The sequence below is a fragment of the Aulonocara sp. 'chitande type north' Nkhata Bay genome, linkage group LG14 (assembly GCF_057382095.1).
Source record: "Aulonocara sp. 'chitande type north' Nkhata Bay isolate Kocher_YH1m ecotype deep benthic linkage group LG14, A_spYH_male_GT1.1, whole genome shotgun sequence".
Classification (NCBI taxonomy): Eukaryota; Metazoa; Chordata; class Actinopteri; order Cichliformes; family Cichlidae; genus Aulonocara; species Aulonocara sp. 'chitande type north' Nkhata Bay.
In genome coordinates, this window is record NC_141357.1 from 34,794,119 (window position 1) to 34,811,321 (window position 17,203).

At 40.1% G+C, this 17,203-nt stretch overlaps 1 protein-coding gene across 3 annotated transcripts in view; it reads left to right on the forward strand.

Annotated features, from left to right (window-relative positions):
* Nucleotides 1-2,995: 2,995 nt before the first annotated feature.
* The window catches only part of caln1 (calneuron 1), a 59,449-nt gene continuing 45,241 nt past the window's right edge, over nucleotides 2,996-17,203 (forward strand). The window contains exons 1-4 of one of the 3 annotated variants that reach the window (XM_086262293.1): nucleotides 2,996-3,174; nucleotides 3,442-3,571; nucleotides 4,844-5,162; nucleotides 11,722-11,843. In XM_086262293.1, coding sequence (XP_086118419.1) covers nucleotides 4,957-5,162; nucleotides 11,722-11,843 — 328 coding nt within the window. In that variant the 5' untranslated portion in view covers nucleotides 2,996-3,174; nucleotides 3,442-3,571; nucleotides 4,844-4,956. Of the gene's footprint in view, nucleotides 3,572-4,776; nucleotides 5,163-11,721; nucleotides 11,844-17,203 lie in introns of those variants that run through there. The other 2 variants (XM_086262294.1, XM_086262292.1) reach the window with 2 other exon arrangements.

Here is a 17,203-nt window from a genome sequence, read left to right on the forward strand (position 1 = left end):
TTCAAGTAGTTATAAGACAAACAAAAGATAATCTTGAGTTGGATTAGTTGTTTGTCTTCTCTTGTTGTTTTTACATTCACAGAACCAGCATAACTCCCATCCTATAAGCTCCTTTTAATCAATGGAATATATTTTTGTCACAACATCCACGTAAATCCAAACAGTAACCCTCTAATGCTGGTGTCACAGTGTATTTAAGCAGCTACGGAGTTACAGGCTGTTCCTACCAAAGAGTATTTATGTATGCACTTCTAACAGCATGAGGGTCAATCTGCAGGTAAATAATAGACCTCACCGGAACTCACAATCAGCTGGATCAGGGTGATTTCTCTACTCTGATTGCAATGTACAGGACACTGTAAAAAAAAAAAAAAGAACTGTTTCATAAAAACATTTCTGCCTGTTGCTGATGTCTAGAGTCCAGAGCAGCAACACAGTAGATATGTGTTGAGGAAACATTACTGAACATAATGAGACATTAATTTTATAAATTCTGGTCCTCATTATAGTCATGGCAGGTATACTGTGTTACTGACAAGCTGTGACCCTAAAAACAAGCACTGTCCCTCACATTGCTCCTCCCTCATCACATCTGGATTCAAAACACCAATATGGCAACATTGAAACCACTCAACGTAAGACATGAAAACAGGATTCACTAACAGATGTGTTGATCTCATCCATCTTTTATATTCACAAGTAGTTTCTTGATAGTCTGTAACAGATCATGGACTGTGTATAAAACCTTTGTTTTTGCCTTGACCTTCTTGAACAAGAGTCACATGTACACTTGCTTCTAATAACCCCATGCAGTGCGTGGCAGCTTTGCAATGCACGGGGTTTTGTGCTCGCTTGATAAAAAGGAATTTCATGTTTATTGGAGAAAACTGTTATTAGTCAATATGCAGTACATCCAGCGTTTCTCAGACTACACTGTAACCAAATTGTCTGCCTGCTGACTCACTCCAAGTCAGACCGGGTGACTCCTTCCAAATGCCTAAAATGTGAAAAATAATTGTTGCAACCCTGACAGTATAAACGTGGGTGGCACTTTTGGCAGGACCTTTTTTGTCCTTTGGCATTCCTAGTGGGCACATTACCCTGAATCTAGAATACCACTATTAAACATACAATACTCTGTTAGACATAGGCATTCATTTGATTAAACTGACAGGAATAGGAATAAAGAAAGTGAGTGGGTGTGTGGAAAGAGCTCTGCCGTCAGCCTCGTAGCCTTCAGCAGAAAACAGCCGCTGACTTCTAATCATTATTGAACAGAAAACCACGTATTATTTTCATTACTGGTCAGCTTCTTTAAATGACTTTAGCGACTCATTTGGAGATAAGTTCCCATTGTTATAGTCTTTCTGTATATAAACACTGCCTCAGAACTGAAAAAAATGTCAAGGTAAAATTACATTTGGTTAAAATTTTGTATTTGTATGCATAGAGGCTGCAAATAATCATCAAAAAAGCATTTCACGTACTGTATTGCAACAAAGCTGGGGCCTCCGGTTGCTGAAATGCTGGCTAATTGCAAACAAAGTCCTCATATTTAAACACAGACACTGAAAAGTATTTTCACCTGCAAATCACCAACTAAATACTAAGTCTCTCTGTATTTTGATTCCTTTGAAGAAAGTTTATTTTCTGGGAACAGCTTTCATTAACTATTAAAATGTGAACTGGCAACACTGAAAAGTAAAACGTATATCACTCTCACGTTAACCTTGAACAAAAAGCAACCAAACTGAAGGGCCACGTGGGCCTGCTGAGACATGAGAACCTGAGAAACACCTATCTAATGAGGTCTGCAGTGTATTCTGCTCAAACTGGTATAGTAAAGGAGGTTGAGGTAAACAACTTCCTTTCTCATATTAGGTACCAGATACTCTCAGACTTTCTGGGAGATGTCCGTGGTTTGCTCACGGCTGTTCTCTCACAGTATTTCTCCTCATTAAGGTAAACTAATTCCCTGTTTCTGTTTGAATCTGCCTGCATGTCCGCCAATAAGACAAAATATCCTTAAGGCAATATATCATATACATGATCAGTGCACCAAATATGGACATTTAATAGCGTGCAGTGAAAAAGAAGAAATTTGGGAATGTGGTGGTGGTAGTGATAAACAGAGGGGTGGAAAAAATCTGGGAAGCCTTTTAGTTAATGAGACACATCATAAAAAAAAGACTAATAATGACACAATGGGAAGTAAATACATCCATTTCTTTTCTTATGGGCTTTTTAGGGGTCTTTCTTTCTTCACATCATATTATACTGTATGGTAGATGACTGTCTGGCAGTGCACTAATAATCAGAATTGCTTTAGCTTTTTGTTTGGGCGACATATCAGGATAGTAACGTTATTTTTAGCAGCAGCTTTCAGCTATAGATTTCTTCTTCTTCTACTTCTACTCCTATACAGGATAACTTCATTCTGTAAATGCATGTCTTTGCTCAGTTCTGAACTTCATTCATTATAAATTTCTCTTTTTCTTAAGGAGACATGTTGTTCAAAAGAACACACTGCACCTGCAGAATGTCACTGCAAGCCTTTCTGATATATTCAGTCATTCATCAGAGAGTTTGTTGCCGTTTTTAGTCATCAGTCTTGTTTTGGGTTCTGGTAAACATAAGCCATTGTTCAGCAGTCTGAAGTGGAGAGAGAATGTGTGATTAAGGCTTTGTTTGGTGAAGCAGGGCAGAAATGATGACTGAGCGTTGGTGAAAAACCTGTAAAAACTAAGCTCTCTGAGGAGCAAATACATGAATATTGGAGCAGGGAAGAGAAATTGTTGTATTGTATTGGAAACAGAATGTATTAGGAAATATGTTTTCTGTTGCTGGCAGTAAATTAATTTGAAATAATCCTAACACACAAACTTATTTTGGCTGGTTTGGCACGATGTCACGTCTGAAATTCGGAGAAGAGGCGGGGTAACCAGAAGAAATGTGTCCGGTTAGGTGTTTTCAAAACGGTGCAGGTGTTTCCTCCGCTTGAAAATGAGACGATAGACCACGATATAAGCAAACAAGTAAAAACAGCCAATCCGCTGCTTTCCTGCTCGGTTGCGTATTGGTTTGGATTGAAGCGTCTCTGTTGGGCACTGGGCTGCTCTCATCAATCGTACTGACGCTCGGCACTTGTGTGTGTGGATCTTCACTCCTTGGATTGTGAGTTTGAAACAACAGACCCAGGGCAGTGATTTTTTTTTTTTATTAGATTCCGCAGTCTCTGTGAGTATTAGGGGCTACAGCTAGATGATAAAATATTTTAAATGCTGATGAGAGTTTGGCAAAAAAGTGCAACTCGAATAGATGTGTCCAACTGCTGCTGGACTTCAGAAGCTATTAAAACACACGCTGCCCTGCCGGTGTAGCATGGCCACGCTGCACTGTCAAAACAAAGGAATAACTAACTAATAAGAAAGCAATCAACAGGATCACCGTCGTCAGGATCGATCGACACGGCTGATTGAGGAGTCCACCCCAAGTCTCTAAACTGGAGCCTACTGCGAGCATCGATTAACGGATTTGACAGCTCACCTTCAGACATCTAACAGCCTCAGAGGTAAGCAGTGGAATTCAGGGTATAAAATATCTTCACTGGGCAATGAATTGGCTGCAGCGTATCATTGGAAAATGGGGATTTTTTTTCTTTGTCCACATTTAATCACGCAAGTGCTGCGCTCAGCCCCACACCTGTTGTTGTTTGGCCCCGTCAGAACCAGCGGATGTCCACTCGTAAGAATCTGCGGGTGATTTTCGCTGCAGTTTTTTGTGCCTATGCAGACACTGTGGAGACTGGGTGAAAAATAGGCTTGAACATAAGTCCGCATGATACTTCGTTTTCCCTTCTATGCACTGACATTTGCGCAAGATTTCAGTCTAATAAAGTCTAGCACATTGTTCCTTAAAAAACAAAAACATGAATGTGGTTTAGCTTAAGCAAAATCGGGTTGAGATATATTTTCGACTGAAGTAGGTGTTTCTGAGACGCATGTGAGCTTTGACTCAAACAGCATAAGATCTGAGCTGAAGGTGTTTAAATGAGAGGGTGGATGCTGTTAGTGATGATGGTAGCTGTTGGAAAATGTCATTTCTATCACACTGATGACAAGAAAGCGCGGAAAGTGTCTGTCTTGTATGTATCTTGGGTCGATGTGAGGAAGGACTTCTCACTGTGGACCCCCTGCCGGGACGCCGCCCCCCTTCCACCATCCCCATCCTCCTGTTGCGAGGCGTCCAGCGCGCACTCCTGCTCCACACGGTGGCGCACGCTCTTATAAGACTCTCCCAACATGTTCCGCTCTCTGTGGTTTCTCCCAGCAGGTCCCCGTGTAGACCTGCAGAGCGCACTGTAAGCAAAACCCACTGGGTTATTGGGACCGTCTGTACAAAAACACCCTTTCAGCCTTTTTCACGTTACCTATCATTTTTCTTTCAATTTCCCTGTTTTTCGTCTTTTTTCGTCTCTAATTAATCTCTAATAATTCACGTGTCTTTATTTTCTTTTTCTTCCTCTGTATCTCTCCCTTTCTTTTCGCCTCGCCCTTTCTCCCTCTCTGTAGCTTCTCCGTGTGTACTTTGCCAGTACAGCCGCAGGCAGGCAAGCAGAGCTGAGTCTGTCATCGGGACTCACTAATGAACCCTCACTCCATTTCCCCATGTGGAGGAATGTTTGCGCTGTAGAGTGAGCGAGCGAGTAAGGAGAGGGGGGGCACGAGGGAGACAGACAGGAGAGGGAGGGACGGCGGGAGTGAGTAAGAAGCCAAGAGTGGAGTGTGAGAGGAGCTACCGTACCTGCTGCTCTCACTGCTCAAATATTAACAACGGATTTCAGGGAACTGATGCTGCTGCTCTGGGACAAACCCAAACTGTGGAGGCAGCCGGGTTCAGTGGTTTGTGGACAGGCACTGTACTGCTGCTGCTGGAGGCACTGCATATAAAAGACTGATGGAGGAGGAGGTCACAGAGCCGGATCCTCAGATGGTGGAGCCCTCCAGCATGCCATCGCCAGAGACACATGCGGAGGTAAATGGAGACTTGCCGGGCAACCCATACCTGAGGGATGATGGGACAGTGGACGTGGTGGAGAGTCCGGCAAGAGAGCCTGTTGTGCTGCAGTATCCTACAGAGTACAATCTCAGCCACCAGTGTGGGTAAGAATCATCATATGGGAGAAACAGAGAAATGGTCTGTTGCTGCAGGGAGCAGCTGATAATATGTGCAGAGAGGTGGCACTTCTGTGGAACACTCCCGTCTTTTCTTTTCTCAGTTTGGAGATTGAATTCAGCTTTGTAGTGATGGTTTGATGAATTGGCCTTGCACTCACTTGGCCAATGTTTAAACCCCTTGTGTGCCTTTGCTGCCCAGTCGATGGCACTGGAAGTCATAGAGCCATAATTTAATTTCACAAAAAGTCCATATTTCATTGACAAATGGAAATGTTTTTCACGTTATGATTTCAAAAGAAATTTGTTTCATTGCCTGTTGTGACTTGTCACCTTGCACACCATTCGAATAGATAAAGTTGAATGATCAAAAGCAACAGGCAATTAAATAAGTGTCACCATGACTTTTGAGAAGGGATTACTTTGTTTTCAGGTCTGTTTTAGCAGCTGTGTTGTGCATTCGCTGTATTGTATAATATCGTCTTATGGTCAATGTGTTTACACAAACTGAGTCATCAGATGGCACCAAAGAGCCTCACACCACAGAAACACCATTGTAACCGAAATGACCAACTTCTGGTTTGGTCTGGAAATTATTATTTTTTTCATTGTTTTTATTTTAACATCTGTCATTTCTCTAATTGGCAATTTATTTTATGACCAGTTGACAGACTATGCTCTCATTTTAATCTCTGTGATGAAAAATGATCTAACTACACACAAAGTTTCTGCTGCATTTATTTCTGTGGTTGGACCTTTTCAAGAAATCTGCCAGTGTAGCCAAACTTCAGTCTGTGACATCGCATCAGGTGGTTTTGTTTTGCTGTTACATCTTTGATGGAGAATGTATTTTTACACAAAGCTGTCACTGTATTATGTCCATTACGAAGCTGATCTTGTGGCTGGAGCGGCTGCTGTTGGTACACATTGTTCTCCTCGTGTCCCGCTCTGTATTGGCCCATTGCTGTTGGCTGTTGTGCTGCAGGGTCTGATGTAAGAAATTGCCATCTGGCCTCCTTGTCATGCAGGAAGCTCTGAGTAAGGCTGTGCTCTTTCATCAGGTTTTGCTTTTTTTCAAACGTGAAACCTCAGAAATGAGGACGGGCTGCTTTTGCACTTTTGATGCGGTCATGGGTCAATTAGTGATTTCTTATAGGAGAAGAGAGGTGAGGGATTCAAGGGACTGAGTTGTTTGTATAGTTATGAGGCAAAGCATCAGTATATTGGTGAAACTCAGTTTGATCATTTATATCACATCATATATTTTTTTGTTCAGAGAGATAGTGACTGTTTCTGGACATTTACATACAGTTACAGCATGAATACACCTTAAATGGAAGTCCATTGTGCTTAAATTGTAGTGCTAAAATGGTATGAAAATTATTGAATTGAAAGAACGTATTTTTATTACAGCTCAATTCCATTATATTCAAACAAACATTAAAAAAGAGCATTTGGAGAGTATCTGCCCATAAAAATGAAATATTTAGTGGTTTATAATTTTTAACATTTGGGATTGTTTTGGCTTTTGATGTGCATGTTCAACATTTTTTGTGACTGTAATCTTTGGCATCCAGTTGATGGACAGTTTGCAGTGGAATGAGTTCGTCATGTCTTCCTGCCAGTTATTTGAGGACATAAGACATTTTAATGGCAGCTGCATAATTGCAGCTTCCTGCTTCTTCCTTTGAGGTCAAACAGTTTTGATTAGTCATGTCACCTTTGTATTATCCTTGAAGTGTCAGCACAAGTAATGCTTTCCCCGTAAGGAATGCAACGTTAGTGAGATTTTATTTATGTCTCAGGTGTAATAGGGTTCATTTTTGCAGTGACCCAGTCTTTACAGGACTAGAAAGTCTTAAGAGTATTAAATTGGTGCATTAATAGTTTGTTCTCCCTTCAGCTAATGTGTAATACTAATATTTAAAGTGATTAAAATGCTTTGAAAACAAAGCTGTGAATGCTCCAAATGGCATTTAATTTTCTTAGAGTGGCCACCTTCAAATAAAAAGTGGCTTTTAAAATGTCTTTATTATATTACTGATTGTCATCCGTATTTACACAACCATCTACCATGAGTCATCTGTGGGAACTTTAATCATGAAAAAAGGAAACATGAGCTTCACTTTGCTCATACTCAACTTCAGCCTTTTTTTTGTTTTTTGTTTTTTTTAAAGCATGACTGTTAAAAACATTCATGGACTTTTATCCATCTGAGGAAGATCTGTTTTTAAAATCATGTTCGTGGTTAAGTTTTAATGTCAAGGTTTGTGGTTAGACATTGCAGAACAGTTCTGTGTTCTTTTTTTTGAGCTTTTAATCTTATTACTTTTATCTTTGGGATGAAAGTTGAGGATCTAAAAAAATTAGAGACTTCAGACTTTTATCTGTGACCAACTCCTTCTCACCTGTCATATTTAGCTGTCACCTTTAGTACAGAACCTCTTAAAAAATCAAGACTCTTGATGTGACCGCTCGGCCCATGATTAAATGCCACAGGTCTAATCACAGCTAGTGCGAACATCAACAATAGTGTTCAGTCAATTCATACACTGTCCTTGAGCCAGATTCTGACTCCTAGCTCATTCCCTCACAGACTGAAAGTCACTTTGTGTAACAGCATCAGCTAATGGCCTCAACCTATTGTAAAATTTGAGTTACTATCCTATAAAACTAAAGGGCGGGTTTCATCTGCTTTTAGTGCCATGTTCTTTTGTGAATTTACATAAAATGTACTTTTGGGCAAAATATCTTCTAATCCATTCTAGTAAAAATGAAACAATTAGTGGATTAATTGCTTTATGGATGGTCTCTTAAATGTGTGAGGATATGGTGCTTTTCTTAATTCTTTGTCATTGTGAGCTGGATTTTAGGCTTTTTGTCAGTCAGAACGAGCGCAGTGATGACATTCGAGCGGATCATGTTGTAATATTTCTAAAACAATCGGTGATTTAAATAAGTAAACGAGTGAAACCAGTTGTTTGTAACGGTTTGTAATCGTCCATCTTCAAATACATATACAGAATTTGTCATTCTGTGCCATTTCAGTAAAATCCTCAGGAACATCTGCTGATTTCTGTGGTTCACTTTTATCAGGCACTCGATCTGAGTATTAAATTCCATGATCTTGCCTCCTTTTCCCGTTCATCTAATATATATATCACAGCATGCAGAGAGTAAGGATTAGATGAAGGGAAGATCACTTCTGATTTAAGTGATTACTGCATGCTTTGTTCCTGAAGGGCAAATTAGCTTCTTCAGCTGAGACCTTGATCAATTTAATCAGATCTAATGATGCTGAAAACTGTGAAGCGCTCTGTTCTACACTGTCTTTTTAAGGGGTTGAAGGTCAGTGTTTCATGGTCTCAGCACATTATTTCACACTTTATCTTTTCCGTTATTAAACACCATATCCTTGAGATATTTTAGTAAAGTGTTATCTAAATCTTATCCTTTCTTAATGTCCCATAGCCTTGATGTACGGAGCCCCGCAAGGGATATGGGAGAAAATAAAATTACGATAAACTTTTGCGACATCTCGCAAAACTAACTCGGGATCTCGCAAAAGTTTTGCGACATCTCGCAAATGTTGAATTCCAACAATGGCGGCAGCTACTTAGTTGTAAATATTACTCTTTCTGGGTCACAAAATAAACTTTTAAAATATTTTGAGGCGTAAATGTAGCTGTGTAAACGTCAAATATCTGCTCGGATTAGAAGATCACATATTTGAAAAAGTGCTCCGACGTTTTCGGAGATGTCTGACACGCACCATCTCGAAGCTAACGGGAGGTCGAGACCTACTACAGCCGAACACCGTCCTCCCAGTCGGCTTTGAGCTGGCGGCCTCCGAAGAATGCGGCTAAAACGTTTGCAAGATCCCGAGTTTGTTTTGCGAGATCTCGCAAAAGTCCGTCTTAATTTTTTTTTTCTCCCATGTCCCTTGCGGGGCTCCGTACCGTATTGATGTGTAATTACATTAGTCTATATTTATTTTTATATTTCATAGTCGTTTTTTTTCTTTACATTTTGAAATTGAAACGTAAATGGACATATTTGGCATGAATAAATATTTTGTGCCATTAACTGTAAGATGTCAGTCAGCTATTTCAATTTTAACATTTACATTAATTTCCACTGTCACTAAAAATACTGTATTACACCATAAATATGTGCAGTGGTAGGAAGACTGCAAGTAGCCAGTATTTACACAAGACAGTATATTCCTCTACAAACCTATCAGGAAGTGTTTTACAGTGTGCATTTAATTTAACAAATCTTAGTCAAATCAAATGATAGCATGAATAGCACATGAGGAAGAGATCGAAGGAATTGTGATGGAGTGGTGTGGGCATAACTGAATCAGCAGAGTGATAGCGGGAAGTGTCAGATTGAAACGTGTGAAGATCTGAAATGGCTAATACCACTGACTTCAGTGCTCTGCTTGAACTAACATCATGCTTCATTTATGTATTCTAAAATGATTCTTTACTCTATGAATGTGTGGAAATAATTGAATATGTCTGCCACAGCAGCATACCAGGTTAAACCTAGTATAACTTAAAGGTCATGCTTGATTTAGGGAATTTAAGGAAAAAATGTCACCATGTGATTCATTTTCAACCAAACAACTACTAAACTGGGTTTTTGGTGAGATCAGGTACACAGATGACTGATTTAAAAAAAATAATAATAATAACAACTCAACAATTTAATTACTGCTGGTGTTTAAAATTCCAGCAATCCAACAGACTAATAATTCTAGCTTGCACATAAACTCTTACTACCTGTTAAGATGCTCAACAACCATCCCAGGAATGTAAAAAGTAAGAATTGGATTTCTGCTGCTGAGTGTCATTATGTCATTCATTCTTAGTCTTGATTAGTGTGAGCTTTTCTGCTGAATGCAGAATCGAATGAAAGTGAGAAAACTCACAATGGAAGCCACAATTTCCCTCCACCCTGAGAGTACACACAGTGCTGTTTCATCCTACAAAACCAAAAGTTTGCACCACAAACTGCCTTTTAATTAATTTGTGTCTCCATTGTCTGCTTTCAAAATATTTTCAATATGATTCTTGTTATCATAATAAGCCATGTGTTGATTTCTGATATGAATTGAAAGTCGCCCTTACATGGTAGCCATTCTGATCAATAGTTCCCCAGGCAACACAAATGCAGAAAAGTACCTGTGTAAATCAGCTGATATCATGTGGGTTGGCTCGTAGCGATAAAGTTGAAAGAGCGGACAAGAGGGATGATTGTAATATTCAAAATGACAGCTGAGAAATGGCTGAATAATTGATGAATTAGGAAATGAAAAATCCTGACATTACGCGCAAGAAAAAGCTGCTCCTAATAGGCGGAGCTGCAGACGTCTTGATGTGCATGCTTATTAAACTGACAAACATGCAAGATGCAGAGGCCGGTTGTGAACTGCGAGGCGACAGATGGCTGATCGTTGTTGCAGGATGTAGGAAAATAAACCTTTCGAGATAAAAGAAACAAACAAAGAGGGCAATATTAATGTATAACTATAAACTCCTCTAAAACCTTCAGTGAAGGCTAAGAAAAGATCACCCCTGGCTTATGGTTGTTGTTATTTTGGTTTTGCAAGAAGAATGAGCAGCATGCCTTTGTCATAAAAACCTCTAAATATAAACTAACAGATTTTGAGGGCATAAAATTACTGTAACCCTAAGAGTGTAAAATCTTTTCCCTTTTCACATTTAGATGTATTCTAAATATTTTTGTCTAAGCTCTCATAACTGTGAGATGTATGAAACTCTGCTCTGCTGTCAACTTAACCCGTAAAGGAGATGAAACAATGAAAAATGTGATTCTTTAGTTTGGTGCAGATCATTCAGTTCATTCTAAAAATCCTCCATTATGTCAAAGAAGCATTTCCTCAAAGGGCTCATCTAGATGAAATCCTGTCGGAGATCTTATCACTAAGATCTCAGTGCTTTTACTTTCCCCCTGTGCCCTTGAGCTTTAATTTATTGAATAATTAATTACTTCAGACTCATTTGCACCTACATTGCACACAGGCATGCTCATATGCACCTAACGTAGACATGAATTCAGCACATTCACCTCGAGCTACACGCTGTGTTACTTTCCATTTAGTGAATGAGTTCTGTTTCATTTATGAAGCATGTTTATGCCGCGCCTATTGGATTTGTTTTAGCAGTGCCAGAGTCACAAATGAGCGAAACTGTCGCTTTAAAATCTGATTATTTCTTATTTTCTTCTTGACTTAATTGTAAGTTTTGTTTGAAAGGGAACCTGCGCAGCTCGCAAATCAATTCTCACAGTTTTTTCTTTTTCTGTGGCTAATTTGAAACCCTAATAAGTCAATTCTACAGTGATGTTGTGGGGACCATGAAATGTCACAAACAGAAGCTGCTGTTTTTAGAAATGTGTAAGGTGGGCTTTTAATGGTTTGTTTGTTTTTGGAATTAATCCTCCAAGAGAGAAGACTCCTGTACAGCTCCTCTTTTCTACCCTCACTGCTGTCTAAATGATTTCTTCTATTGTCTCTCAGGGAGAAGATGCCGTTCCACCATGTAACGGCAGGCCTGCTCTACAAGGGGAACTACCTGAGCCGCTCGCTGTCCGACAGTGACAGCGATGTGTTGGCCAGCATCTCTGTTGAGGAGCTTGACGGTAGGACTCTTCTGTAAACTGGCTACTGTCCTCCCTTCCTTATCCTTGATGATTTATTCAAAGTGAATAGGCTGCTTACAATCTTCCTACCAACATAGTAATTGGCAACATCATGCAGCTAATATATTAATATTCATTACTGCTATATGTTGTTACTCAAACCTGAGAAGAAAATCATCCATAAAGGATCTTCTAAAAATAAATAAAAAATGATATGTTTTGTGTCTTCAGCAAAAGCAAAGCCAGGTTTAGGCTTTTATTCACCAACTGTTAACTTATTTATGCAACAAACACAAGTCCAGGCCTTGAGTTAAAAAAACAAAACACACTTTTTAGACTTAAATAGTGTGACCTGGAAATGTTGCTGCATACAAATGATTATAAAGCCACTGTGGCTTCATGTTTAGTTACACTTCATGCCAGCTTAAGCAGGGTGTAGGAACAGAGTTAACCCTCTCCAGGCAGACGTTGCAGATTTGCAACAGTTAAGAACTAACAACCTGATTACCCCACATACATATTTTACGAGTTTTTTTTTCTCAGAAGTACCACTGCAGGACATGGTTGTGCATTAGCAACAAAAAACTTAGGAAAAAGTTACAAAAAGGTCAGAGAACAATTAGCCTGTAATTGAAACCCAACAAAGGTATTGAACATTTAAAGAATATTTGACTGTGTGTAAAGGGAAAAAATTATGTGTAAAATAAAAAAACAAGTATTTTGGACGATAAGCCTGTCCACACTGTAGACTCTAAATCTATGTGGATCTCTTTTTCCCCCCCAAAAGAGTCTGTTCTGTTCATTTTATTGCCAGAAACGCTTTGAGAGACAATGCGGCGCTACAACACGAGCAGCATCTGCCTCACCGAGTCAACCAGCCACAGAAATGCAGTATTCTCTACATACAGTGGGGCAAAAAAGTATTTAGTCAGCCACCGATTGTGCAAGTTCCCCCACTTAAAATGATGACAGAGGTCAGTAATTTGCACCAGAGGTACACTTCAACTGTGAGAGACAGAATGTGAAAAAAAAATCCATGAATCCACATGGTAGGATTTGTAAAGAATTTATTCGTAAATTAGGGTGGAAAATAAGTATTTGGTCACCTCAAACAAGGAAAATCTCTGGCTCTCACAGACCTGTAACGTCCTCTGTAAGAAGCTTTTCTGTCCCCCACTCGTTACCTGTATGAATGGCACCTGTTTGAACTCATCATCTGTATAAAAGACACCTGTCCACAGCCTCAAACAGTCAGACTCCAAACTCCGCCATGGCCAAGACCAAAGAGCTTTCGAAGGACACCAGGAAAAGTATTGTAGACCTGCACCAGACTGGGAAGAGTGAATCTACAATAGGCAAGCAGCTTGGTGTGAAAAAATCAACTGTGGGAGCAATCATCAGAAAATGGAAGACATACAAGACCACTGATAATCTCCCTCGATCTGGGGCTCCACGCAAGATCTCATCCCGTGGGGTCAAAATGATCATGAGAACGGTGAGCAAAGATCCCAGAACCACACGGGAGGACCTGGTGAATGACCTGCAGAGAGCTGGGACCAAAGTAACAAAGGTCACCATCAGTAACACACTACAACGGCAGGGAATCAAATCCTGCAGTGCCAGACGTGTTCCGCTGCTGAAGCCAGTGCATGTCCAGGCCCGTCTGAAGTTTGCCAGAGAGCACGTGGATGATACAGCAGAGGATTGGGAGAATGTCATGTGGTCAGATGAAACCAAAGTAGAACTTTTTGGTATAAACTCAACTCGTCGTGTTTGGAGGAAGAAGAATACTGAGTTGCATCCCAAGAACACCATACCTACTGTGAAGCATGGGGGTGGAAACATCATGCTATGGGGCTGTTTTTCTGCCAAGGGGACAGGACGACTGATCCGTGTTAAGGACAGAATGAATGGGGCCATGTATCGTGAGATTTTGAGCCAAAACCTCCTTCCATCAGTGAGAACTTTGAAGATGAAACGAGGCTGGGTCTTCCAACATGACAATGATCCAAAACACACCGCCTGGGAAACAAAGGAGTGGCTCCGTAAGAAGCATTTGAAAGTCCTGGAGTGGCCTAGCCAGTCTCCAGACCTCAACCCCATAGAAAATCTGTGGCGGGAGTTGAAAGTCCGTGTTGCTCGGCGACAGCCCCAAAACATCACTGCTCTCGAGAAGATCTGCATGGAGGAATGGGCCAAAATACCAGCTACTGTGTGTGCAAACCTGGTAAAGACCTATAGTAAACGTTTGACCTCTGTTATTGCCAACAAAGGTTATGTTACAAAGTATTGAGTTGTATTTTTGTTATTGACCAAATACTTATTTTCCACCCTGATTTACGAATAAATTCTTTACAAATCCTACCATGTGGATTCATGGATTTTTTTTTTCACATTCTGTCTCTCACAGTTGAAGTGTACCTCTGGTGCAAATTACTGACCTCTGTCATCATTTTAGGTGGGGGAACTTGCACAATCGGTGGCTGACTAAATACTTTTTTGCCCCACTGTAGCTTATCTTACCAGGAGCATTTGTGGTCTGCTGGCCTCTCTCTGTCCCAGACGCTGTGTTTATGAACCCTTTGTTTTGCAGTATGTCTGAGAGTAATCACCTGGGCCCGTACAACACAAACCTGATCAATAATGGTCTGCTGGAGTCAGCAATAGCAACCTCACAGGTAGCAAACAAGCTAGACTTCCCAAGACCTTGAAAATATTAATCTTTTGATGCAACATTAAGCTGCTGCCTGGAAAATTGGCATTGCAAGGCATGGTAATGGCCAGATACTCTGTCAGGGTGGAGTTTTAATATGCATGAAGGAATTTGCTGTGTGTGAATTCCTCATTCCTGTTTCAATGGGTTCACGCTGTTTAGTGAATACGAAATGATCTGTGGTTATAGGGTCCTGATGAGGTCCATTTAAAAACGCTATGACTGAGTCACTGTAGCCTGCCAGCACTGTAATTACTGCATAAGTATTTACCCTGAATTATATGCTGGATGGTATTACAGTGGGTTTGCAGACAGGTCACTAGTTTGAATAGTGAAAGTCAGTAGAACCAGGTGTGACTCACTCAGGCCCTCATAACTGATATTGTTAATTAACAAAATGTGTCTCAGTCGTGCAGGTTACTTTTCCCAGTGATGTCTGTGATTGCTACCAATGTCCACTATGTCATTTAGAAATTAAAGAAGAAACAAGAAGCTTTTCTGGGGAATTGCATGTCGGAATAAAACCACGACTTGTGGTGAGGGGAGCAACTGTGTGCTTGGCTGTCTGCAGGTGCAGTGTGAAGTTTTGTGCCAACTAGAGGAGATAAAGAGGGGACTGTCGGTGATGATCCTAATTTTTAGTATTGATTAGTTTGTTTGTTTTTTAAGCCATTTTTTAAAAACAACTATGGTGTGGTAAGGTAGTTCCAGAAGTTATACATCTTACAATATTCCAGAATATTAGCCTGCTTTCATGTGTATTTGGGATCTTTGTCCTGTTGGAACATCCAGTTGTGTCCAAGTTTTAGCCTTCCAGATGTTGATTTGAGGTGAAGTTGAGGAATTTGGAGGTAGTTCTCCTTCCTCAGTACTCCATCCACCTGTACCAGTACCACTTGAAACAAAACAGCCCCAGTGCATGCTGTTACCACCACAGTTGATACAGAGTTTGAAAGCCTCACTTTTTTTTGCATGCAAGCACATCTTTTTTCATTGAGGCCAATCTTTATCTTGTCTGACCATAAAACTTTTCTCCAGAAGCCATTTGGCTTGTCCAAGTGGGCAGCTACAAATTTCAGTCAAGTTTGAAAGTGTTGATTTTTGGAGCAGGAGCTTCTTTTTTAAGCCGCACCCTCTTAGTGCATGGTGATATAAAACTCAATTTATTGTGGACAGTGCTGCTAGTGATCCAGCAGTTTCCTGGTCCCTGAACATCTCAGGCAATTTCCTCTCATCTGAGGGTGACAGTTTCAGTGTTCATCCAGACTTTGGTAAAATGGTGTCCAAATAACTTTGAACTTTGAATCTACAGTTGTTTAAAATTGACTCCAAGAGACTTTTCTATCTTGTGTTAATCTACAGTTTTCAATCATTAGAAGATCTTTAGATTATCACTGTCTTCACTGACTCTGACTTTCCCATTGTTATGAGTATTGTTTAATCCAGTGAGTGCTGTCTAACAAATCCTTCTTATCCTGACAAAGACAAACTGCCAGCTTTATTCAATAGTGATCACTGATAGGTTAATTGGCCTTGGCCTTGTAAAGTTAAACAACATTATAGAATCTTCAGCACTACTATTTGAGCCTGTATGTCCATCCAAAATAAATTCAAATGTGTGCACCCAAATTTTTTGGTTTTTAGAGTCATTAAAGATATTTGTGGGGCAATCATTCCACTCTGGAAAAATAACAGACTTGTAAACTTTTAACCCCTGTAGCCCTTCAGTTTCAGTCCCCTGATACAGATTACTCAGCCTCTGCGTTCTGCACATGTAACACTTCTGCTTCACAATATTTACTGTTTGTCCAGGGGTATTAAAAACCTTGCAGCTGCAGGCTGAGCTCTCATATGACTGGTAGTGTGGAATCATTCAGCTGTTGAGTTTGTTGTTTAGTTTGTTAATGTTTTATCTCTCAGGAGGAGCTGCTGCTGCCAGCAGGGATTACTGAAGATAACAGCAGGCTCTTAAGTGTTTCTCACAGTAGGTACACCACTGTAAGATTTAAAATATGTCAGTCATTACGAGACTGCTGGCAGTTGTTCACCAGAAGCTGCACTGGAAGAAAGGCAACTTTAATATGTGAGGTTGATCCTGACCAGTGTTTTCACTCCATGTTACAGCATCAAAGAGAGTTCACGTTTCCGTGTATTTTCTTATAACTAGAATGGGGAAAATCTCTTGTAAGATGTAGGATTTATAACTAATTCTCAGAAACGCACTCGATAAGCTGTTCTCTGATCATCTGAATGTGAAATATTGTTCATGCCATTCCACACAAGCCTTTTTGCAGCGTTGCCCTTGCTCTGTGACCTGAGTGTAATCTTAAGAAGCTCTAAAAGCCATTTGTAACCTCTTTGCACCTCATTGGTTTCTTTAAAAGTGGACAGTTTTTGTCTTATTCGTTACATAAATTTAATTATGGTGTAAGGAAGGCCCAGAAAAGAGCTTTTTGCAGAATAATAAGCCTTTCCTTACCAAGTACAAGCACAAACAACAAAACTTCAAGACTTTTCCTTCCCTGTGTACTCTCTGGTCCATCCGGAATATATCAGGGAAAACCATGTTAGTCTGTGGCGTTAGATCCTGGAAGAACAAACTGAGCATTTATTACAAAGATGTTATTATTACATGACTCTCAGTAAT